General features: G+C 33.5%; 1 protein-coding gene across 4 annotated transcripts in view; it reads right to left on the bottom strand.

The window, feature by feature from the left end:
• Positions 1-2,900: 2,900 nt before the first annotated feature.
• LOC306669123 (UDP-glucuronosyltransferase 2B31-like) overlaps positions 2,901-27,171 on the bottom strand; it is a 79,665-nt gene continuing 55,394 nt past the window's right edge. Inside the window, exons 1-6 of one of the 4 annotated variants that reach the window (XM_079152996.1) lie at positions 19,681-19,816; positions 17,624-17,772; positions 11,172-11,303; positions 9,918-10,005; positions 8,889-9,108; positions 2,901-6,027 (exon numbers count right to left, since the gene is read on the bottom strand). In XM_079152996.1, the coding sequence (XP_079009122.1) occupies positions 5,748-6,027; positions 8,889-9,108; positions 9,918-10,005; positions 11,172-11,303; positions 17,624-17,746 (843 nt within the window). In that variant the 5' untranslated portion in view covers positions 17,747-17,772; positions 19,681-19,816 and the 3' untranslated portion in view covers positions 2,901-5,747. Of the gene's footprint in view, positions 6,028-8,888; positions 9,109-9,917; positions 10,006-11,171; positions 11,304-17,623; positions 17,773-19,115; positions 19,581-19,680; positions 19,817-27,171 lie in introns of those variants that run through there. The other 3 variants (XM_079152999.1, XM_079152998.1, XM_079152997.1) reach the window with 3 other exon arrangements.

Raw genomic sequence — 27,171 nt, 5'->3', positions numbered from 1 at the left:
GAAATCCTGGGAGAAATGAGCAATGTACTACAAAGCCCTATTAACAAGATAGCAGGATATTTTTTATATGAAAACAGAACATAGACAATAGGATAGAATAGAGAATCTTGAAGTAAACCTGCAGGTCTACAGTGAATTGATTCTTGACAACATTTCCAAATACACACATTCGAGGAAAGACATACTCCAAAAATGGGAAACTGGGAAAACTGAATATCTACACATAGATGATTTAATCTAGATTCCCTTATCTCACCCTATACAAAATTATCTCCAAGTAGATCAAAGAAATTAATGTTGGATATGAAATTTTGTAGCTTAGAGGAAAACACTGGGAAAGCACTTCATGATATAGGAATAGGCAACAATTTTCTGAATAGAACTACAAAGCTTGGGATATAAATGTAAGAAATGGCAAATTGGAGTACATCAAATTGAAAAGTGCCTGCACAGCAAATGAAGCAATTTACAGAAAAGGAGCAACCTTCAAATAGGACAAAATCGTTGCTAGCTATTCATCTGATGGAGAATTAATATCCAGAATATATAAAGGAGTCAAAAAATGTTCAACAAAAGAACAAGTCATAGAAACAACAAATAGGCAAAAATCTGAACAGACACTTCTAAAAAGGAATCAAATCACTAACAAATGTATGAAGAGAATCGCTGACCATCTTTAGCGATAAAGGATAATCAATACTGCTTTGAGATTCTACCTCACCCTGTGAGAATGGCTGCTGTCATAAGAACAAGAACAACAAAATACCATGCTGGCAAGGATCTGATGAAGAACCCTCATGTGCTATTGGTGGAATGCAAACAACATCAGTCACTACGGAAAACAGTATGAAGTTTAATAAAAAACCTAAAAATAGAAGTATATTATGATGCAGGTACACCATTCCAAGGCATACATCCAAAGGAATGGAAGTCAGTATACGAAATAGGTTCCAGAATGCTTGTCTTTTAATAGTACCATGCACAATAGTCAAGCTATACAATCAGCGTAGGTTCCTATTTAGAGAAGGAGAATAAGGATAGAATTGTATTCAACTGTTAAGAAGAATAAAGTCATGTTCTTTGTAGGAAAATGAATGGAACTGAAGGTCATCATTTTAAGTGAAATAAGCCAAACACAGGAAGACATATTTACACTCATTATGGGAATTAAAAAAAATAAATAAAAGAGGGACTGTTAAGAAAGGGAAGAGGGGTTAGAGAGAGGAGGGGAAGTATCAGGCAGGGAGGATATGATTAAAGCACAATTCATTATGCAAGGAAATGTCATAATAAATTCATCAATCGATGCAATTAATATGACTGAATATTTATATGATATCTATTAAATACAAATAATTCTGTTCATAATCCACATTCTCTATATCTGTTTGCCTCTTGGTGGACACTTGGTTAGATTCCATGTCTTTGGTATTGTGAAGAGTGCTGAAAGCAACATGGCAGCGTAGACATTTCTTAGACAAGCAGATTTGCTTTCATTTGTATACACACACAGAAAGAAAATCATTGCATCTCCTGGTATTCCTATTTCTTCTTTTTCTCTAACCATTCCATACTCTTTTTCCATAGTGTATAAAATAACTTACATTCCTGCAAACAGCATAAAAAGCCTACTGTTTTCTCTGTATCCTTGTCAATACTTCTTAATTTTGTTTTAAAATTGTATTCCCTCTAACTGGAGTAAGATGATACCTTGGTTTGATTTGTGTTTCCCTGATAATTAAAAGATATAAATCCCTGTTGGATGAATGGTTTGCAAATGTTTTCTCTTATTCCATATGTTTTCTCTTGATTGTTTCCTTTACTATTGCATTTTTAATTTTTACTTTTGTGGTTGTGCTTTTGGGTTAGAGTCAATAACCCTTCACCCAAGCAAACTTTGGGAGTTTTTCTTCTAGTAGTTTTATCCTTTGTGTTCTTAAATTTATGTCTTTAATCTATTTTGAATTGATTAATTATTTAGTGAGTGATGGAGGTACAGTTTTATTCTTCTACATATGGGAATTCAGTTTTTCTACCACCAGTTTTTGAAGAAACTGTTCTTTCTTTAGTATATATTCTTGGTCCCTTTATTGAAAGTCAGTTGACTGTATTTTGGTGGATTGATTTGTTGATTCTGTATTCTGTTACACTGAAACATTTACCAGATTTTATGCAAATCCTTTGCTGTTTTTGTTTCTATAATTTTGTAATATATTTTCAGGCAAGTATTTTAATATTTCTCACTGTTGTTTTTGTTCAGAAGTACTATGTCTCCTTGTGTCCCTCATGGCTCCAGGTAGGTTTTATTATATTTGTATTTTATAAATTATTTCTGAAAAGAATTTCCTCCCTGTTTTGTTAAGTTTTGCTTTCTGACTGTAGATTGCTTTGCATTTTGTGGATATTTTCCCAAATTGAATTCTTCTTACAAAGATGGACTGTCTTTCCATTTTTATATGTCTTTTTCAATTTATCAGTGTTTCAGAATTTGCAGTTTAGCATTCTTTTTCCTTTCATGTTAAATTTATTTGTAGCTAATTATGTTTTTATACTGTTGTGGGGCACAACTTAAGAACAGATGGATCACCACTGAGAAGTCCATATTTGAGAATCTTTATTAAGCTGACAGGCTGACTGTCTCACACAATGGCTTAAAAATGGCTATTGGGAGAACAGCCCTGACCATAGAGTTGTAGGGGTTCTTTTTTTTTTTTTTAATTTATTTTATTGTAAACAAATGGGATACATGTTGTTTCTCTGTTTGTACATGAAGTAAAGGCGTACCATTTGTGTAATCATACATTTACATAGGGTAATGGTGTTTGATTCATTCTGTTATTTTTTCCTTCCCCCACCTCTCCCACCCCCTTTTCCCTCTACATAGTCCCTCCTTCCTCCATTCTTCCCTCCCTCCCACCCCCATTATGTGTCTTCATCTGCTTATCAGCAAGATCTCAAAAATCACATCAATCATAAGTGTCTGTTGCTATGATTCAAAATTACAAACTAACATCATAAAATCATCAGCAGAGGAGGAAGTAGGTCAAAACAAACCTTACCTGGGTACAAACTAAAGAATGGTTACTAACATCCACACAATTGACATCACTGTTGACATCGCTGTTCACATGGTGCATTGTTTAGGAGAAATAGGAATCAAAAGAGAACAATTTTTCTTCAGATAGAATTGGCATTTTGTATTGCTAAACTTGTCATGCTAAGTAACTGATAATGGGTACAGAGGTGGGGTGTTCCCATGGGAGAAGCAATTCCTACATAACATGGAGTATCAAGGTAAAATGGAGTCTTTTTAGTCATTGCCCATATAACCTGGCCTATAACATTTCCAGAGAGTCAAATATGTCAACTCGTCACAATAACTATTATAAATTGGATGGATTTCTTCACTTTCTAGGTAGTTTCTTATTTGTGTTTAGAAATTCTTGTCATTTTTGTATGGTTATCTTGTATTCAATAACATTATGAAGTCTGCTTCATCTGTTGTCTTTTTTCTTACATCCAAAATATTTCTGGTAGAGTGAGTATGGTTTCCTAGTATAAGATCATGCAGAATCAAAACAGTGGTAGTTTGACTCCTTCCTTTCCAATTTGGATGAACATTCTTTCTTTCTTTGGTTAATTGTTTTGGATAGATCTTCAGATATTATATTGAATAAGAGTAGTGAAAATGAGCGTCCTTCTCTGGCTCCCAAACTTAAAGGAAAAGTTTCGACTTCCCCCTGTTCAATATCATGTTATCTGTATGTCTGGCATATGTGTCTTCAATTTTGTTGAGATATTTTCCTTCCACTCATAACTTGCTGACAGGATTTATTAAAATTTATTGAATTTTATTAAATTACTTCTATTTCCTTTTGTGACTATTGTCATCTTTTATATGCTATTAGTCATTTCACTTTTGTGACTGCCAATCCATCTCCATAATTTATTCCATACATGGTTATTTATATTTTTGTTTGATGATCTGCAATATTTATCACTATTTGACGAATACCTATCTTTTGTTCTACATGTGTGACATACTAGCTGGATGAAAACTAATTCAGGCTTCATGATTTAACAATATTTTTTAACAGCTGATGGTATTGGCTCTATTTGTCTTTAATATGTCTAAATTTTTAGATGAGATATATAAAGAATTATTTCAAATTCCTTCCTGTAATTCCTCTAACTTTTAAACATAAGTTTTCTAAGGAGGTGAAAGACCTCTTCAATGAAAACTGTAGAACATTGAAGAAAGTAATTAAAGAAGACCTCAAAAGCTGGAAAGACCTCCCTGTTCATGGATAGGCAGAATTAATATTGTTAAAATGACCGTATAAACAAAGTGATGTACAGATTCACTGCAATTCATATGAATATACCAATGTCATTCTTCACAGAACTAGACAAAATAGTCCTAAATTTCATTTGGAAGAATAAAAGACCCAGAATAGCCAGAGCAATTCTAATCCCAGAAAACAATGCTGGAGGCTTCACAATATATGACTTCAAATTATATCACAGAACTATAGTCACAAAATCTCCTAGAAGAAAATGTAGGGTCAACACCTCAGCATAGAGGCACAGGCAACCTCCCTCTCAATAAAATTCCTAAAGTTCAGGAAATCATGCTGAGAGTAAATAAATCATTTAAGACATCAAATTAAAACACTTCTGCTCAGCAAAGGAAACCATTAGTATTGTGAAGATAGAACTTACAGAATATAAGAAAATCTTTACTAGGTACCTTCTGATAGAGGATTAATACCTAGAATATATAAAGAATTCAAAAAAACTTTACACCAAACAACCAAACTAACAAACTGGAAACTGAATTTAACAGATACTCCTAAAAAGAAGAAATACAAATGGCCAAAAATAATATGAAAAAAAATTTAATATCTTTAACCTTCATGGAAATTCAAATCAAAACTCCACTGAGATTTTATCTCATAACAGTAAGAATGGTAGTCATCTAGAATAAAAAGAATAATAAACACTGGAGAGAATGTGGAGAAAAAGGAATGCTTTCACACTGTTGGTGAAATTGTCAACTAGTACAACCAGCATTCTGCTGTAAATAATAATGAGTTAATGAAACCAAATGTTATCTTCAGTAGCTCAACTGTACAGTAGAAAACAGATAGGTATCATTATGTTTGTAATTACACAGACATTCTGTTGGGAAGTAACTTAGCTGGAACAAGGCCAACATCTTTGCAAATGCTTCAGAGAAAAGTGATGCTGAGGCTGGATTTATGGTAAAAGACAGCAGCAACACTTGTGTCTCAAACCCAAAGGGAAGAGTTAGGCTTTTTACTCAATTGTAATCATTGAGTGCTTTCTTCAAGGATGTTAAGTGCACAAAATTCTGCACCAAAATGAAGTTAAAGCAGGCTGAGAATTTAAGAGATCATATGAGTAATTCCTCACCGTTTATGTCTCAATAAATAATCATAATTAAGGTAGTCATTTTTGTATTATGACTAATAAATTATAATATTTAATTTCTACAGTTTCATATAGTTTAATATTCCCCAACGTTTGATTTTTCTTTGACCTGACATGTTTATACCCCTTAACCAGGAATTACATCTTTGAAAAAGAAACTTTGAGTTGGTTAGTTCCTTTGTGAAAATTTGCTTTCACACAGACAGAAGGGTGGCTAGGATTGTAATGTACTCTTGCTGGAGTAAAGTGGAAAAGGCCCACATGTCAGAACTCCCAGCTTGGGGTCTAATAAGTTACTCCCCTTTTTTCTTCTTTCCTGTTTTTGCAAACATCTGACAACAAAACAGACAACATTTAGTGATGATGAATATCACAGTTGCTACACAGGCCAGCAGGAACCCAACCACATCTAGAGAGTAGTACTGGAACCAGGAGAGGTCGTGGGCAGCAATCCGGAGGTGTTTAGCTCCTTTGTGGCGCATGACAAACTCTATCCAGAATACAGCTCGGTCCAGAGGTTTCACTGGCCGATCATGGTGAATTCGTGATAATCTCATAGCATTCTCTTTATATCTAAAGGATGATCACAAGACACCAACATTTAAAGCAAGTTAATTGGTCTGACTATTCAAGGCTCTGAAATGGTCTTTGAAAGTCTCACAAAACTAGGCACTATGTTCTTTACATTGTCATTTCCATTAGAATTGGGGAAGTTTTTATAGTTAAAGAAATATTTAACTAAAATTAAACACTTCCATGCTTCAAAATACACTATGAAGGAATTGATAGGTCCATCTATAGTAGGTGGATCTTCTATTCTGGAATATTTGCAAATCAAATATCTCATAGCAGATTTGTCTCCATAATACATAGAGAATTCTTGCAATGCAAACATTAGAAGACAGATAACCTATTTATCAATGAGTTTAAGAGTTGCAGTAGACATTTCTCCAAAGAATAAATATGTAGACCACATAAACACAATAAAATACACTCATCATCTTTAATCATAAGATAAATGCAAATCAAGATACCAAGGAATATCACTTCATAGCCACTAGCATGGCTATAATCAGAAACATAGATGATAGCAAGTTTCAGGCAAAGATATCAAGAAATGGGAACCTTCCTATTTTGCTAGTGGTAATGTAAAATGTTGCCACTAGCTTGGAATACTGATTGGGATTTAGTCATTGACATGGAGTTCACATGTGAAGCAGTAATTCCACCCCTAAGCACTATAGAGAAGAAATGAAAATATATGTTCACACAATATACATTATGTAATATACAAATATATTTAATGCATAAGAATGTCATTAATATGTTATATGCTAGTTCATAACTGTCAAAATTAAAAACAACCAAATGTCTGTGATACAATGATTGGATAAGTAAAATGTGTCCATAAAAAATATTATTCAGCAATGAGCAGAAATCATGTATCTATATACGGTTAATGTGGACAAGATAGAAAACATCATGCTAAGTAAAACAATTCAATTTCAGTCTACTAAAAATTGTATGATTCTATTTGCATAAAATGCCCATAGGAGTTTTATCTAGAGACAGGAATTAGATTAGTGGTTGTGCAGAGGTAAGGGTAAGGGAAATTTATGATCACCTATATGAGGTTTCTATTCCATGACACATTTTAATTAAATATTCTTTTGATGAGGCATTTTTCACTATGTGAAAATACTTAAAATACTTGATTTTCACAATTTAAACACATAAAATTTATGCCATGGAAACTGTCTTAAATAGTCTGTTGGGTTAATATTTATCATTTTATTATTATATTTGTGATGACATATTATTGTAGTTCTTTGTATCTCTTACAATATCCATAATCATGTATGATTAAAAACAAATTCTCAGACAAAATTATATATGCGGCAAAGTTAAAACAGTTGATGGAATCAATAGAGATAACAATTTTCTTGGGTAAGATTCCAATAGCACAAGTAACAAAAAGAAAAATAAATTTTTCCATCAAACTAAGAAGTTTTTGCATGACAAATTAAGAATGAACATTGTGATGATAAAACTTTGAGACTGGAAAGACAATACTTGTACACTGTTTACCTATGAATAATATCCAGAATACATGAGGAATTCTATAATCTCAAGAGGAAAAAAAAATCATTGCTTGAAAAGGAATAAATGATCTGTATAATCATTTCTCAAGAAACAGAACTGGGCAACAAGTATAGGAAAAGTTCCTCCCCATCACTAATCCTGAAGGAAATGCAAATGAGAACATCCAAAAGAGATAATCTAACCCCAGTAAGAAGGGCTATAGTCACAAAGACAAAGAATGACAAATGTTGGTAAGGGTGCAGAGGAAGAGAAATTCCTACAGATGACTGTCAGAATGTGGATTAGCACAACTATTGTGGAAAAGAGCATGGAGCTACCTCAGAAAGCTGAAAATACAACTCTCCTGGAACTCAAAATTTCCACCAACAGGTATAAATTTAAGGAAAAAGCCATCATTATATCAAAATGATACCTGCACCCTCACAAACCTACCTGTTATTGTAGCCCTCTCAATATCACTCAAAATATGAAATCAAGTGTCTTGTTCCTTTTTAGATGATAGATAAAAAAGTGAAATATATTTCCACGGAATTATTATTCAGCCATAAAAACAGAATAAAATCCTGTCTTTTCAGGAGTGAGGATGGAAGTGCTGAACATCGCGTTAAATAATATGAACTAGGACCCAGGAGAAAAGCATTGTGTCTTTTCCTTCATGTGAAGAATCTACCAAAGTTGATTTCAAGGAAGTAGGTTCAGTGCTGAGCAAAGCTAGACAAGGTAGGAGGGAGTGGGAATAGAGATGTTGGACAATAGGTACCAAACTGCAGTAGATAACAGGAATAAGTACAACTGCTCTGTGCTCAGTCAGGTGACTATAGGGTACAACTCTTCTTATGCATCATATGAAGAAGCAGAAGAGAGGAGCTGTAAGGTTTGTTACAATACAAATTATAAGTATTAAAAAGACAGAAATGTAAATTAACTTATTTAGCCATTACATATTTTATCCTTGTATCAAATTTTTCAGCTATGTATAATAATGTGCACAAAATCTAAAAAGATTAATAATTTCAGAAATTTGAGGTTTTGAAATATTTCTTCAAATTCATTTATCTTTTCTCAGTATTCTTTCATATTACTCAAAAAATTTGGTTTACATTTAGCTACACAGAAAATGTTTTTTAGCATCACACTGATACAAGAACAACTAGTTGTGCAATTTATCAGGGTGATTTTCAGTTTTAAGAGAACTGGTTTAGTAAAAGCATACGTCACATTGTCTAAATCATTTTAATGTTTGAAATTGGACTAAAAGTAGGAGAAAATCTATTTTCATTGTCAAGGGAATCTATACAAACCCTTAAATTTAAAAAAATTGTTATACTCACGAAGGGTCCTTGATGACTTTATTCAATGCTTCAAGCAAATCAGTACTTGACATTGTGTTAAAATCCAGTCTAATAGCTGCTCCCTTGAACTTCATGTGAGAAATATTATCATATTGATCCGCAAATAAAGGAATGCCAACCATAGGGATGCCATGATAGATGGCCTCATAGATGCCATTGGTTCCACCATGAGTTATGAAAGCTTTGGTTTTTGAATGACCTAGAAGTAGATCAGATTAAGGCCAACTATCAATTATGTCAGAAATAAGATAAAAAATGCACAATATGAGCCACTGAAGATAAATTATTTTCTAGATAGCCGATTATTATAACCATAATATTGCACTGAAATTCAGAGCAAGAAGCGCCAAGGTCCATCGGAGAGATAAGTGAAGACTACATGGAAGAATGTGACTTGAAATTGAACGATGAAGAAAGGTTACCATGTGGACAAAAGAAAGAGCACATTATGGATAGTAGCAATTGCATGTGTACTCGTAGGAGGGGAAGTATGCGAATTTGTACTAATGGAAGAGTGACATCCCTGAGTCTGCTATGCACTGACCAATGCATCAGGGAGGAGAGGTTCTGGAGTCAGAAGTAGGACGGACCTGCACCTCATCATGAAATGCAGTACACTTCATGATGAAGATTTTGTTTTGGTTTGGTCATAGAAAAGGCAGAGAGCATTGTCAAATTGGAAAGAGATCATTTTTTTGTTGTTGTTATCTAAGATAATTCAGTAGTAGGTCAAAAAATAGGTGTAAAGTTACAGAAATAGGAGACAGACAATGCAGAAAGTGAGTAAATCTCTATGAGAGGTAATTACAACTGAAATATTGATAATATATTATGCCATGTATAATAAAATGCAAACAGTTGTTCTCTATTCCATTTTTAAGAGAGTAAATATAAAAAACATAGGTAATTAGTGTTTTCATTGATTTTCAATACATCTATGTACTACACAACTATTATCTTTCTGAATAACTTTTCTGCATATTTCATGATTCATTCCCCAAGTCTTACCAAGGAGGTCACGTTGGGGAATCCACTTATACAGTCGAGTGTTGGGTCCTAAGGTATCTGGTTTCTTGCCATCAAATCTCCATAGAACCTGTTAGCGTAAATCAGACCTCTTATTCCTTGAGACAATTCAGAATAAAGCATGTTAAAATTCAAAAGAGATTAAGAAATTGCATAGCTAAATGCTTCTCATATGAGAGATAATGAAACAAGAAATGAGAACAAGAGGTAATAATGTGAACAAGTGGAATGTTGATTTAAATATGGAATATTCTTTTCCTGTAAGTATTTTTATATTTAGCAATGTTTGGTATGCAACCTTCAGAGTTCATAGTTGCCAAGGTAAATGGTTTATCACTGTGAAATGTATTTAAATATTGATAGTTATTATAATTCTAGGACAATAATCTACATAAAACTTTCTAATGACCTCCCACTTTTATTATCTCTATGAACCTATATTTTACAATTGTTCTCAACCTTTAAATATAATATCACACTTTTTTTTTTTCCTTTTGAGTGATATGATTGGAAGTTTGCTCAGAAATCCCTTCTTAAATTATTGTATTAGTGTTTGTTCTTGTGAGATCACATTTTTCTAAGGCAGAGAGTCCATGGTAAGGGCTGCTTCCTGTATCCAACCTGACTGAGACATCTTCAATCTCGAGAAACCAGCTGGGCCGGTCACTAAGGCAGGTTGATTTTTTTCTTTCTTTAAGTCTTGTTGGTTTGTTAGTTACCCTGACTTTCCTTCTCCAATAGCACCAGGCACAGGACAACAAAAAAGCCCCTTTCATCATTTAGTAGAAAAATGGAGGGCAAGATTATGTGAGACGATGACAATATGTGATGCAATTTAACTTTTCAACACCTACTTAGAGTCATCGTGCTGGTGCTCATTAAAATTTAACTTCATTAGTATCTACATTGTCCTCATGGGTCCTGCATGGAAAAAGAGGACATGGCAGGGCAGAATTTTGTGACTTCTGTGTATCTGTCATACCAATATAATATCAAATTAACACTGAACCTGTTAAATATATTTCTTTCTTAGCAGTGTTAATGTTGAAGTTTTTTTTTTTTTTTGTCAGAAATACCCTCTGCACTATTTTAGCAGCTGCCATGTGTAGTGAATGCCGAGACAAATTAAAGATATCAAGATTTTACCCCTTGCAAGAAAATTTCTGTTATCAGTCCCATTTCAGAGTTCAACAGACCCTTTCCATAGTTCTGTACCACTCAGTCACCTTATCTAACCTTTTGTGGAATCTGGGCAAGGGCTGATGCAATCACATTGGCTCTTTCTTCATTCAAGGTACCAACCATGGACCCCAGAGAAAACACAACAACACCATTCTCTCCCGAGCTCTGGACAAAGTCTTCCATTTCCTGTGAGGGAAAGAATTTTTACTCCATCACAAATCCACAGCAGAGCAAAGACTACTTTAATGATTGGCTCAACCGCATAGGAGGAAAATCAATATTTTGTGGACATACTAGAATAGGGGCTCTTTAAGTTCAAATACACAAAACAAATATATAATTTTAACTCTTTTTGAGGTACATAGTTCAGTGTGCTACATGTATTTAAATCTTAATGCCAAAAATTCCAAAACACTATTACTTTTTCAAACCAAGAAATTGGATAAATTGAACACAATTCTCTTTTCTCCTGGCTCCGATCCTTGATTATCATACTTCTATTTTGTTTCTCTGAATTTTAGAAATCCAGATACCTAATATACATGGAAATGTTTGTCTTTTTAGTGGATATTTTAAACAGTATAATATAATTAAGGGTCATCTGTGTTGTGGCACAGTGCCACTATTTCCTAAGTTTTATAGGGTAAGTAATGTCACAGGAATGTTAGTTATACAAGATATGTGTATATGAGAGACAGCTTATCTGTAAATCTTTCTTGGATACTTGCTTTGCTTCCAAGACTTCACTTTTGGGAATATTGCTTCTGTGGTCATGCGTGTGCAGGTTCCTCTTTAAAACTTAAGCATCACCCAAACTGGCTTCCCTGAGACCTCTTCCTTCCCAGCACCACTCCCTCCTCTTGCTCTTTTTTAACCACCCTCCTAGTTCTCCTCAGCTCCTTCACATTCCTTGATCTGCCCTCTCTCAAGGCCCTACTAGTTCTTTCCCCCACAGCCACCCTTTCCAATTCCATCTTCAGCTTCCATGTTCCTCCAGTCACTTGTTTTTTTGACTAAAGTGAGAGCTCTCAAGAGACTCAGGATCTCCTACAGGTAATTCCTGGAGATTGAATGGGAAAAATACTTATTGGAAATAAAACTATTTTATCTCACTCTAGTAAGAATGTCAATTATCAAGAATATAAGCAACAATACATGTTGACAAGGATGTGGGGAAAATGGTACACTCAAATGTTGCCGGTGGTACTGCAAATTGTTGCAACCATTATAAAAAGCAGTATGGAGATTCCTCAGAAAACTTGGAATGGAACCACCATTTGACCCAGCTATCCCAATCCTGGGTTTATATCCAAAGGACTTAAAATCAGCATACTACAGAGATGCAGTCACATCAATGTTCATAGCTGCTCAATTCACAAAGGTCAGAGTATGGAATCAATGTAGATGCCCTTCAACAGATGAATGAATAAAGAAAAAGTGGCATATATACACAATGAAGTATTACTCAATTTTAAAGAAAGAATAAAGTTATGACATTTGCTGACAAATGGATGGAAGTGGAGAACATCATGCTAAGTGAAATCCCAAAAACAGATCCCAAAAACCAAAGGCCCAATGTTTTCTCTGGCATTTGGATGGTATTAGGTATTAGGAAAATACCTAATGGGTATTAAATACCTAGTGGGTATTAGGAAAAACTAGAGGTACTTTGGATTAGATAATGGGGAGTGATGGCAATGGAGAGGATGTGAACATACAAAGAAAAGTAGAATGAATCAGACATTACTGTGCTATGTACATATGTGATCAGTGTGAAAAATAAGTTATACTCCATTTATGTAGGATGTGTAAAAATGCATTCTAATGGCATGTATAACTAATTAGAGCAAATTAAAAAGAGAGAAAAAAAGAAATAAAATGAATATGTTGTCCACTCAGATATACTTAGAAGACATTTAGAGCACCATAAGATATCTATCTCCTCAGCCTATTCAGTCTCCATAAGATAGGCCCCCTATGCGAAGAGAAAAGAAAATATTATAAGCATTCTTCACAAACATTGTTTCAAATAAACTTTACTCCATATTGTGCAGGTCATTTCAAATTGTTGCAATTTTATTAAAATCACAGTTGAATCATTGGATTTTGTATTATAGTGTTGCCTGATTTATGGCTAAAATTTTAGAATGCTGGCCATATGTTCTGTGATGAGTGTCTGTTCATGTTAACACAGCATATTTATTTATGTAAGTAAATATGTGTTTTATCTACATGATTTTTCCAAAGATAAAGATGGTAGTCTTTATTTATAAAATTCCTTAGCAGATTTCTTATTCACATTGACTTAGAGTTAAATCAGCACATGTAGAAACTACATCTAACCAAACCTCTAGAATATAGAGAAAAAAAGAAGGACCCAAACAGTTTTCATGTTCACATGACTTGAATAAATCTTTGGTTAAAAAAAATTTAATTTGACATCGATTTAATGAAAAAAAAATCTGTATTTCTGAACAATAAGTATTAAGTTTTTATGAGCTTATATTTTTATTCAGTATGTATTAACCAGTAACATAGAGTTAACAAGGAAATACCTTGAGATGATATCTAGTTTTACTGGTATCATAGTATATATTTCAAAAAAGTATGTTTGAATATCTTTGTCTTAACTTAATAACTTGATATATACTGTTATGTCATATGTATTAATTAGATATCTACCCCATTTCAAACAAAAATTAACCACTGAATAATTAAAGAATGAAACTATCTATTTGTGTAATTTTGACATGGGAATTTAACTTAGCATTTAGATTTATTGATAAACACAAGAAATTGTCATATGACAAAAATAACCATAGATACACAAGCTATTTCATATCAGGTACAGAAAACTTAAACTATCTGCAGGACTTCAAGAAGAAAGGAATTTACCCAAATCCGAAGGTATTAAAGGTGAAGTCTGACTCCTGACTTGGCTTCCCAGCCTAGAAAGAATATTAGAATTCTCATCTGATACTCCTAGCAAAAAGATTCAGCAAGGCATACTCACAAAGCTCTGTGTAGTAAATTTCCATTCTTTCTGTACTGATGTAGATGATCCTATGAATTCAACAAGGTGAGACATATTGTGCCAAGAATATCTTTACGTAGTTCATCACTGATCAGAAATGAGGTTAAGAGATTAGGTAAATTTTGTTACAATGGAAAGTTAAAACACATCCCTTTCTGTTACCTTATCCTGTAAATTGGACTGGTTCATGACTCCTTCCTCAATGAAATTTTAAATCTAGTTTCCTTCATTATGTGTCTACAACTCAACAAACAAAACTGTCCATATTTGTTCCTGTCCTCCTGACTTGGTCCATAGAGAACAATATCCTGGCTTCCCAGACACTTATTTGGCTCTCTGAAGAATTCCCTCCTGCTGAAGCTGTGGTGATGCCTATTCTGTGCTGTGGTAAATAACTGTGATTGTGATGATGACGTCTGTACTATCACCAGAGTCAAAATTGTGATTGTCAAATTTCAAACATAGTCATTGCAGATGATCATGTGCCAAATATTTTTTTAGAAAAGTGGATTATGAGGCCCAGTCCAGTGCTGCCAGGTGAGACTTTTGCTCCAGGGAGGCAGGCCCAGAGACCCAGGACCAGCCCAGCACCACTGTGCAAGACTTCCATGCCCTGCAGTCCTTACCTAAAAAACCAGGCCCAGGCGGCTCAGCCCCAGACCACAGTTTAGTGCCTGTGCTGAGGTTGACCATCTGTCAACACGCGGAAGTGCCTCTGCCCACTAGCAGGGATTGTACCCCACCTGGAGGCCACCATCCCTAGAAGGGCAGCAACCTTCTTGGGTCACTGCATTATCAAGTTCCTCCCAGACATCAGGCTACTGAAGACTCAGAAGTTTGTAATGTATAGTTTTATTGTAGATTTTTTTATTAGTAGTAATATTGTGATTATTCCTATTATACCTACTATTATTTCTATTTTTCTTTACTTTTATTGACGTTTTTCTCATCCTCTCTATTTTTCTCTTATCTATCTGTCTCCTTGGAGAGTCTTTCTCCCTTTTCACATACTAACAACCAATTTATTTTAATTCCACTTTCACTCCTCCTATGACATAGTACCTCTATAGATGCACTTCTTATCTTATTAACTGTTATATCCTACACCGCTCCCCATCCTTGAACCACCTTGACAAATTATGGTAAATTGTGGTCTTTATTCCAAACCTATTGGCTAAGCTGTAGATAATAATTGAACTCATAATCTCTGTTTATTAAGTGATATTATGGTTAATATCTTAAAAGGGACTATTTGAGTTAAGGATGCATATTATTTGTATGGTGTGCTGCTAATATTGATCTCTCACTTCAAGGTGAGGTATTGGAACCTGCAGGGATACTATAAGTCTATAGGGGGAAAACTGCAATACCTCAGATTTGCAATGAAGATTTCCTGTGACTCATACATGATACAACCAGATATTATGTGTTCTGATTACTTTTATTACTGTAGGCAATTATATACGTTATTTTGTCTCCCTAATGCTCTGCTTAAAACCTTCTTCATCCATGTTGTGTGAAATATTCTCGTTTTCTTTTATTTATTTATTCATTCATAATTTATTTTTTTTATTTTTCACATACTTAAATGATTAACTGACATATCCTCATATTACGTAGTAACCTCTGAGAAGACTGGTCCTTTTCATTCTGCAACATCTTTTAAAATTAAAATTTAAAAGTTCATTATAAAAATTAGAGTAGTATTAAAAAGGAAATTATCTTACTAATAATCTCCTTGTTGTTCAAAATTTGAATAGATTTAAAATTTGTGTTTGAAGGTCCAAAGATAGAGTTCAGTGTCCCAAAATTTTCTTAGTATGTACAAGGACCTGGTTTCCAACCCTACATAACAAATACATATAAAAATGTATGTTTTCATTCTGTTTTGCTTTTTGTTCATACAACTAAGTGCATGTATATGGCACATATTTGGAGAACCTAATTCTATTATATATGTTTTTCATCTTCCAAAAAAATAACAATTTATTTTTCATTTGCCCCTCATTTTCCAAAGATATTTGTATAATACCTGACATTGAGTCTTCTTTGATAAAATGATTATAATAACATGAACAAAGTATAAGTTTTACATCATTACTCCATGTTTTATATCTAACTAATTTGCAAAGTTTCTGTTATAAATTACTGCAATAAATACTGTTTTTAACCTAACATTTGTCTGTATAATTTCCAAAGTTGGTTAAGCAAATAGAACTAGGCATTATTAATTTTTCATTATGCCTTTCAAATTTTGATTTTTAAGCATTGAAAAAGATCAGATTTTATGTTGCTACTAAAGATGTAGCCAAAAAGGATCTCTTAAAACATCAAGAAATGATGTACTAAAAGAATGCTTGCTTTTCAATTGTGTCATAGTGGTGTGTGATATTCATTAAAAATACATTAATTCTTTGGTTCATTTTAAGAAATATAATTCTATATGCTTATAGATCTGTTGATAATTATAAACTAAGGGTAGCCTACACAGACAAGTGGTACCAATTAATAGGTACTCATTAAGTATACACAAGTTATACTCCTTGTTATATGTGCAACATCTATTTTTTTCTATTATCTTTCAGTCAGGCATCTGTGGTGTGGAGACCCATGTTCCTTCAGGGAATTTACCTGAGGTCTCTAATAACCTTGGAATAGGCAAGAAACACCGGTGCTTTCTTTATTATAACAGTTCCCACACAATTTCTCTTTCTTGCTCACCGTCTAACTTTCATGAAGAATGAAAGGTGTTTGAGGTAGAGACTGTGCTACTTTGTTTCTCTGCACATTCAGCACTTTCCTGGGGTACATGATACTCACTTCTCAATAATCTTACTCTTCTCAATATCTTTCTGTCAAGCAGCTGTGGTGTGGAGACCCAGTTCCCTCAGGGAGTTCTCCCCTGGTCCCCTGTAGCCTTAGAGTACACAGGTAACACTTCTGGTCTTTCCTTATTAGAACATTTCCCACACAATTTTTCTTTCTTGCTTAGTCTACTTTCTTTTTTTTTTTTTAAAGAATATTTATTTAATTGTAGATGGACATAATACCTTTATTTTATTTGCTTATTTTTATGTGGTTACAGGGATCCAACCCATATCAATGCAGAGTGAAAGGTGTTTGGGGCAGAGACTGCCCTATTTTTTTCTCTGCTTATTCAGCACTTTCCTGGGGTACATGTTACTCACTTCTCAATATTCTTTCAGAGAATGACTGGTATTTTCTTATAAGTTGAATAATGAAAATCTTCATTTAACTCATCCTATCCTCAAAAGTTCCTTTATTTCTGTACCAAAAATGAAATTCACATAATTGTGATGGTATAGACATGCAAAAATTTCAATTGATAGGTCTCTTTGCTCCATTTCCTGTAAGTCTGTCTCTGTGAGTGAGCCATTCTGAGTGAGGAAAGAGAATGATTCCTCTTGAAGAAGCAAGGATAACAGAAACATCCAAATGGGAACAGGTTTACCTTAGGCAGAGGATTGGCAGGTCTGCAGTGGAGTCCTCCAACAAAATCAACATTTGGTAGGCTTGGGCGAGGAAATTCCAAATCCCAGTAGGTGCGAATGAGCCAGAAATCTGCTTTTGCCATTGTCTCTGACAATGTAGTGGGTCGTCCTAAACCGGAAAAGAAGACTAAAGCTATAGGACGTTGGACAGTTGTCATGTAGATAGGAATATGCCTGGTGTCTGAAAGCACTTTCAAAAATGAAGGCAAATATGTTCCAAAGTGTCTATAGTTTGATAAAGCTACTGTGTGTGCATGGAAAATATGTATATATAAGTTTATATTTATTATTTATGCAATGCTTATACTTACATATGTGTGTGTATATATATGTATGTATATATATGTGTGTGTGTGTGTATATATATATATATATATATATATATATATATATATGAGATTTTGGAGCAGACACTATCTATAATCTCTTCACCATTTACAAGCTTAATCATCAAAATAAAATAGCCAGTATAGAGGTAAATATGTTTTTATAAACTAAAGCTGAAAAATTAACAACTATATATGTAAACAAATATTTGAGTTACAGAATCCATGAAAGATACTACACTAATAGAAAGAATTTTCCAGAATTCTTTCATCTAATTCATACAATTTAGATGAAGAATTCTGCTCCTTGTTTCTGCAAGGAAACTGAATGGAGTTTGAATATGGTTCTGTTCTTTGTATTCACTACAGCTTAGAGTTCATTTTAGAAGCATGTAACTATTTATTACATAAAAATACTTTTAAAGAAGAGCAGAAAAATGTTAAGAATATGAAATAAAATTTTTCCTCACTCATATTGTTTATTCTTTTTTTCTTTAATTGACAGTTTAAAACATAAGACTAATAATTTGCATTTCTGTGCTTCAACATTGTAGGCCTTAAACAGAATGAATTGCAAAGCCTTAGTGAAGAATGTTGAAGTGCTAGAAACCACAATTATAAGCCACCTTGTCTGGAATGGAAACATTGTCACACAACTGAGAAGGAATTCATTAGGTAAAATGATAAAATACTTTCTAAATGAAGAATGTATTTGAACTTAAGGGAAAAATTTTCTTAGTGCTACATGGGTTGTTGAAATAGAAATATAGAAGTAAGTCCTCTGTCTTTGTGTCTATGTTCATCAAGACATTTAGTGAAGTTTAAAATCAGTTTTCAAAGGTAAATAAAATGAATAGTGCAATGGTAAACTGTATGCAGTTGCCTGGAGAAGTCCTCAGAGCTCTATGTGGTGACTATAGCTGTTGCTGTTTTATCTTATACAAGTGATGACCAAAGGTTTCTTATTCTTTAATGTACATTTTTTTTAGCACTTTGAGTTTGATAGATGACTTACCTTTCTTAAATAACTCACTAGTTTTAAAAAAATCCTCTGACTTTACATTCTTGTAAGATCAACTTCAAAAAGGCCCAGAAAAGTTATGATTTTATACTACAAGTGACTCACCTAGTATCTCACTGTAAAACTGATTCCATCTCTTCTCATTAAATGATTCAAACCAAAAGTCAAAATAAATCATGTACAGCATATTTTTTACCCGCTCAATGAATGTCATTTGATCACTTAGTTCTGAAAATATAACAGGTACATAGGAAGGAGGAAAGAGAAGTCCCCCACTATACTTTTCCACTGTGTATCCAGGAAAGAATCTGAGAGTGTATACAAATGGTTTCTGAAGAATTTCAGCCAGTAGCTCACCACAGGGACAAACGGCATCGGAAAGAACAATATCAAACTTTGCTTCCTGTAGTTTTGCCATGAGGTTCTGGTTCAAAACTGCATCTCTACATATATTCTCTACAAAATCAGAATATAGACTCATAATTTCTTGAAATGTTGAAAAATATTTCCAAAATGGTTGTTTTGGCATCTCATAAATCATTACATTGAATGACTCAATAGAATACCTCTCTTCATTTTCACTGGCCAATGATGGATAGCTCTCAAATTTAATGGCAGATGATTTATCTCCATCCACAAAAAAGGAACCCGAAGGTTTCAAAACAGTCACCTCATGCCCCCTCTGTGTGAGCTCCTCCAGTATTGCTTTCATGTTGATCCAATGGCTGAATTCCATTGTCCACACCAGCACCTTTCCACAACTTCCAGAATCAAAGTGACTACTCAGCTGTAGCAGCAGCAGAACTGCAGTCATTTTTGTAGACATCCTGGTGAAATGCAAGGCTTCCTTTTCACATTGAATTCCCTCTGCTCTTGCTGATATCCAAGAAGAAATCATTACTTAGTTAAATTTTAACTTGTACACATCAAAATAAATAAATAAGTGAACAATTAGAATATCTGGATGCCAGGTAGAAAAATCAAAGGTTAAGTGACCTTATGTTTGTGTATGTGTAATGATTATTTCATGGTTACAAATGATTTCCCTCAGTTAATAATTGATGATTCTGCATGTGCCATGCACCTGTCTTATGTTAAGAGTTTTAGAATGGTGTGAGGAATGTGGCAAGTGAGGTGATTTGTGCATATAGATTTCTTGACTGGAACTAAAGTAAATATGCAGTTGAATCAACATTTCATAGGTATCATGGTTTAACAGATTTTTTTCCCAGTAAAATCTTTGTATGTAATTCTCATAGATAAAAAAAATATTTTTAAGTATCCATTTCAATTTTTTAATCTCAGTGTAGAATCTCAGAATTGGAAAACTCAGTTACCCTTCAATATTGAAGCATTTTAGCAATCCAAACTCTTCCAGTACCTCTAACCGTTCTACATCACCCATTCTGGGTAATCTCTAATCATTTTCCTCTCTATATAGATATGCTTATTCTGAAGGGATTTCAAATATTTTTATATAATATATGAGTTTCCGTGATTGATTTCAACAATTTCAAATAATTGTTTTTGATTTTGGTAATTGATTTCAATACTGACAAATTATTGTAAGTCTTAAAGGTATATTAATCCAGGTTGAAGCATGTGTCAAGATTTCATTCTTTTTTATGATGTGACAGGGTATGAGTTATGCAGTGATTTGAGGCAGTCATGGAAATGCTTTCTCACCCTTACTTCTGTATCATGCCAGAAATATTATATAAACATTTCTCAGAGCAGCAGACATAAGTGAATTGAAGGGGAAAGAAAAGGGATAAGGGGACACTCAAGGGAGTGAGTGGTCCACTCAGGAGAAGGACAGCATGCCCTTCCTGCCCTCCAGTTTTTTGGGGGGTCTCAGGGAATTTTCCAGAAGAGTCTGCCCAGGTCTGCCTTTCACTTTTGAAAGAGCACATAATGACATCAGACTTTAAATTTCGTCCTGTTCATGGTAAATTCCAGTGTAATTCTAGGTCACTTTGAACCTTGCTGACCTGTTCTAATTGCAACCTGTTCCTAAACAGATTTTAAGATTAAAGGTAATTATCCTTATCTCCCTACATTTTGTAATCAGGTCTTTGTAAGGGTCATAAAAGTCCACCTCTCCCTCTGTGCAGGATAAGTGGTATCATTATTGACATTTTGGGCCTGCATTTCTCTGGCTGATAACAGCTTCTTTGTGGAAGAATGTAACATACTCTAATAAACCAGGCACCATTGCACTAAAATAGCTTTTATTTACAAAAGAAAGCATGTGGGAGTTAGTCCAGTAGTCCTACTTTATATAGAATTGTTACCTGAACCTCATGTTCCCATTCTTAAAGTTTGTGTGTTACCTATCAAAGTCAATCCACAAGTCATGGTATAAAATAGATCACATTTTTTTTTTTTTTGCTCATTCCTATGTTGCGTAACACTAGTTTTTTCCCATCCTTTGGCTATTATGATGATCTTTTTTATTAATACTTATGTACTAGTTTTATTTAGACGTTTTCATTTATATTTGGTATGTAAGTTAAAGTAAAATTTCTGAGTCTTATGAAAATTCTGTTTAACCATTTAGGTCCTGGAAAAATCTTTATACAAGTGAGTGAACTAATTTTCCATTCTATCAAGTGGTACATAGTGTTTTGATTTCTCATATTATTGCCAACACTTTATTATTATTTTTATTATTATTTTATTATTTGATTTCTCATATTATTGCCAACACTATTATTATTGTATTATTTTATTTTTATTATTGGTGATAGAATGAAATGTTTTCCATTGAATTTTTAATTTGGTTTATTGATTCCTTCATTTAAGGATATCTGTTTGGTTTCTTTTCATAATTTTTATCTCTATTAAAGTGATCAGTCACCTCCTGAAATTTGTGTCTGATTTTATACTTTACATCAGTCTTTAAGCCGTGAATATGTACATTCTGAACTCCTTCTGTGATATTTCTTACACTGTGTTGTCAATGAAATCTATTACTGAAGCATTTTGGATTGTTTGGGGTATTTTTTTTACCTTCTTTTTTCATGTTGTTCATGTGCCTTCCTATCTAGCAGTGTGGATCTGAGGTAGTACAGTTCCTACCCTGTAGACTTACAGTGTCCCTGATAGTCTTTAGTATCTCATATTTAAGGAAATCAATATTAACAGCATGTAATGCAAACAATATACAGCCTTAAACCAAACAGCTCCTATTAATATTTCAGGCACTTCTCTCCCAGGCAGTCTGGAGGGCTGAGTGCTGGGACCTGTGCACTTTTCTGAATAGGACTACAAAGCTTGCAAAGTAAATGTAAGAAATGGTAAATTGGAGTACATCAAATTTAAAAGTGTCTGCACAGCAAATGAACCAACTTACAGAAAAGGAGCAACCTTCAAATAGGACAAAATCTTTGCTAGGTATTCATCTGATGGAGAATTAATATTCAGAATATATAAAGGAATTTAAAAAATGTTCAACTAAAGAAAAAGTCATAGAAACAACAAATAGGCAAAAGATCTGAACAAATACTTGTACAAAGAAGTTCAAGTCACCAACAAATGTGTCAAGAATAGAACTGACCATTTTTAGCTATAAGGGATATGCAAATCAATACTACATTGATATTCTACCTCACCCTGTCAAAATGGCTGATGTCACAACAACAATGACAACAAAATAACAAAGGTTAGCAAGGATCTGATGAAGAAAGAACTCTCATGTCCTATTGGTGGAATACAAACAACAGCAACTATGGAAAACAATATGCAGTTTCATCAAAAAACTAAAAATAAGGACTATCATATGATCCAGATATACCACTTCTAGGCATACATTCAAAGAAATAGAAGTCAGTATAGAAAAGACATTCCAGAATACTTGTCTTTATTATAATAATATGCATAATAGCCAAGCTATGCAATCAGCCTAGGTTCCCATCCAGAGATGAAGGATTAAGGATAAGTACTTATATATATATATCTCTGTGTGTGTGTGTGTGTATAAAATCAGAATTTAATTCATCTGTTAAGAATAAGTCATGTTCTTTATAGGAAAATGATTGGAAATGGAGGTCATCATTTTAAGTGAGATAAGGCATGCACAGGAAGACAAGTATCACATATTTTCTCTCATTATGGGAATTAAAAAACATCAAACATCAAAGAGGGACTGTTAAGAAAGAGGAAAAGTGTTAGAGAAGAGAGAGGAGGGAAAATAGTAGGCAGGAAGGATATGATTAAAGCATAGTATGTGTAAGGAAATGTCACAATGAATTTCATCAGCTTATGCAAATAATGATTGACTATATAAAATATATTAAATAAAATAATTCTGTTCATATTCCATATTCTCTCTATCTGTTTACCTGTTGGTGGACACTTGGTTAGATTACGTGCTTTTGACATCATGAAGAGTGCTGAAAGCAACATGGCAGTGTAGATATTTCTCTGACAAGCAGATGTCCTTTTGTTTTTATACACACCCAGAAAGAAAATGGTTGCATCTCATGGTATTTGTGTTTCTTTTTTTTTGTAACCTTTCCATACTGTTTTCCATAATGTATGCACTAACTCACATTCCTTCAAACAATATAAAAGCCTAGTCTTTTCTCTGTATCCTTGCCAATACATTTTATTTTTTGTCTTTCAATAGCATTCACTGTAACTGGAATAAGATGATACCTCATTGTGATTTGATTTGTGTTTTCCTGATAATTATTGATGGTGAGCTTTTTTCTTTTTTTTCATACCCTTTTTGGCCACTTGTATATCTTCCAGGAGAAAGTTCTATTCAGGTGTTTTTCCTATTTTTAATTGTTGGTAGTGAGGTGATTGGGACCTTGATATATTGAAAATATTAATCCTTTGTTGGATAAATGGTTTGCAAATGTCTCTCATTCCATATGTTTTCTCTTAACTCTCATGATTGTTTCCTTTGCTGTTACATTCTTCAGTTTTTAGTTTTGTTCATGTGCTTTTGGGTTAGAGTAAGTAACCCTTTGCCCTGGCCAGTTGTCTGAAGTTTTTCTTCTAGTAGTTTTATAATTTGTTTACTTACATTTATATCTTTAATCTATTTTTAATTTATTAATTATTTGGTGAATGGTAGAGGTAGAATTTCAGTCTTCTACATATGAAAATTCAGTTTTCATATCATCTTTTATTGAAGAAACTGTTCTTTCTTTAAAACATTTTTTGGATCCTTTATTGAAAGTCAGTTGACTGTAAACTGGTGGATAGTTTTCTTGGTTCTGTATTCTATTATATTGGTCCACCTATCAGATTTTATGCTAATTCCTTGCTATTTTGGTTACTATAATCTATAATATATTTTGAGACAAAGTATTCTAATATCTCTTACTTAACTATTTTTGTTCAGATATGCTATGTCTCCTTATTTTATATATATATATGTATATATATATATATATATGCAATTTTTGTTGTAATTAGTTATACATGACAGTAGAATACTTTCTGATACATCATGGATAGCTGGAGTAAAATTTTTCATTCTTCTGATTGGACATGGTGTAGAATCCCAACAGTTATGTAGTTATATATATACATAGAGTAATAATGTCTGATACATTCTACTACCCTTCCTATCCCCATACCCCTTCTCCTCCCTTCATTCCTTTCTACCCAATCTAAAGTATCTCTCTTCTTCCCTAGACCCTTTCCCCCATATTGTGAATTAGCATACACATTTCAGAGAAAACATTCAGTCTTTGGTTTTTTGGGATTAGCTTATTTTGCTTAGCATGATATTCTCCAGCTCCATCAATTTACTGGCAAATGCCATAATTTCATTCTTCTTTAAGGCTGAGTAATATTTCACCATATGTATACCACATTTTATTTATCCACTCATCTGTTGAAGGGTATCTAGCTTGGTTCCATAGTTTAGCTATTGTGAGTTCAAGTGCCATAAACATGGATATAGCTACATCACTGTAGTATGGCGATTTAGGAATGAAGCAAGGAGTAGGATAACTGGGTCAAATGGTGGTTCTATTCCAAGTTTTCTGAGGAATCTCCATACGGCTTTCCATAATGGTTGCGCCAATTCGCATTCCCACCAGCAATGTATCAATGTACCGTTTTCCCCACATTCTCACCAACATTTATTGTTGTTTGTATTATTGATGATTGCCATTCAGATTGGGGAGATGATATCTTAGAGAAGTTTTGTATTTTATAAATTATTTCTATAATGAAGTTTCTCCCTATTTTGTTAAGTTTTGCTTGTTGACTGCAGATTGCTTTGTATTTTGTGGATATTCTACCAAATCGAATTCTTCCTATAAAGATGGCCTACTTTCCATTTTTGTGTGTGTCTATTCAATTTCTCTTATCCATGTTTAGAAGTTTACATTTTAGAATTCTTTTACTTTTTGTCTTAAATTCATTTAGCTAGTTAATTTTTCATAACTATTGTAACTTGGATTGATTCCTTGATTTTTCAGCTAGTTTCTTATTGGTTTTTAGGAAGACTTGTCATTTTTCTATGTTGATCTTGTATGCAGTAACATTATGAAGAGTGCTTCATCTGTTCTTTTTATTCCAAAAGGTTTCTGGTGGAGCCAGTAGGAATTTCTCCATATAAAATCATGTGGAATCAAAACAGTGATAGTTCACTTCTTCCTTTCCAATTTGCACGAATATTCTTTCTTTTGTTAATTGTTCTGGGTTGTACTTCCAATACTACATTGATTAAGAGTGCTGGAAATGAACATCCTTCTCAGATTCCCAAACTGAAAGGAAAAAGTTCAACTTTTCCCTGTTCAATATTGTGTTATCTGTGTCTCTGGCATATGTATCTTCAATTGTGTTGAGGTATGTTCCTTCCACTCATAACTTGCTGACAGGATTTATTGAAATTTATTGAATACCTTCAATTTCCTTTTGTGATGTTTGACATCTTTTACATGTTATTAGCCATATTTGCTTATGTGAATTGCCTATCCATCTTCTTCATGTATTTGCGTACAAGGCTATTCATATATTGTTTGATGATTTGTAATATTTCTCACTATTTGATGAATTCTAATCTTTTGTTCATACATGTGTTGCATGCTAGCTGAATGAAAACTAATTCAGGCTTCATGATTTAATAATATTTTTTTAACAACTGACTGTATTAGCTCTATTTTTCTTTAATATGTTTAAATTATTAGATGAGATGTATAAAGAAGTCTTTCAAAATCCTTCCTATAATTCCTCTAACTTTTACACATAAGTTTCCCAAGGAGATAAAAGACCTCTACAATGAAAACTGTAGAACATTGAAGAAATAAATTGAAGAAGACCTCAAAAAGATGGAAAGACCTCCCCTGTTCATGAATAGGCAGAATTAATATTGTTAAAATGGTTATATAACCAAAGCAATATTCAAATTCATGAAAATCAAATAAAAAGTGCACTGATATTTCATCTCATACCAGTCAGAATGGTAGGCATCAAGAATAAAAAGAATACTAAATGCTGGGGAGAATGGGAGAAAAAGGAAGACATTTACACTGTTGATGGGATTGTCAACTAGTGGAACCACTATGTAAATTGGTATGGAGTTTCCTCAAAAGGCTCATGGAACCATTATATGACCATTCTATTTACCATGAAGAATTAAAGTCATCTAATTACAGTGATACATGTATACCCATGTTTATTCAGCACAATTCACAGTAGTCAAACTATGCAACCAGCTTAGGTGTTTGCCAATGGATGAATGGATAAAGAAAATGTGGTTTATTTACATAATGGAGTTTTATTCAGCCATAAAAAATGTAATTATGTCATTTGCCTGAAAATGACTGGAACTAAAGACCATTATGTTAAACAAAAGAAGTCAAACTCAGAAGAGCAAGGGTTTTATGTTTTCTCTCATATGTGGAAGCTAGAGAGGAAAGAGAAATATGGGGGCAGATCTCATGAAAATCAGTGAGAGATCCGGAGAGGAAAGAGAGCCAAAGGGTGGAAGGTTGGGGGAGGGAGGGGGAAAGTGCTGGGAGTGATATTGGCCAATGTCTTGGTCAGATTTTTATTGCTGTGACTTAAAGGATCTGGCCAGAACAATTTTAAAGTAGGAAAAGTTTATCTGAGGGCTCAAGGATTCAGAGTTCTTAGACTTAGTCTATAGAAGGATAGCTGCAATCCTCAGGGCTCAAGGTGAGGTTGAACA

Source organism: Sciurus vulgaris (assembly GCF_902686455.1).
Source record: "Sciurus vulgaris genome assembly, chromosome: 9".
Taxonomy (NCBI): Eukaryota; Metazoa; Chordata; class Mammalia; order Rodentia; family Sciuridae; genus Sciurus; species Sciurus vulgaris.
The sequence above is the reverse complement of the archived record's forward strand: the minus strand, read 5'-3'. Positions and strand labels throughout refer to the sequence as shown.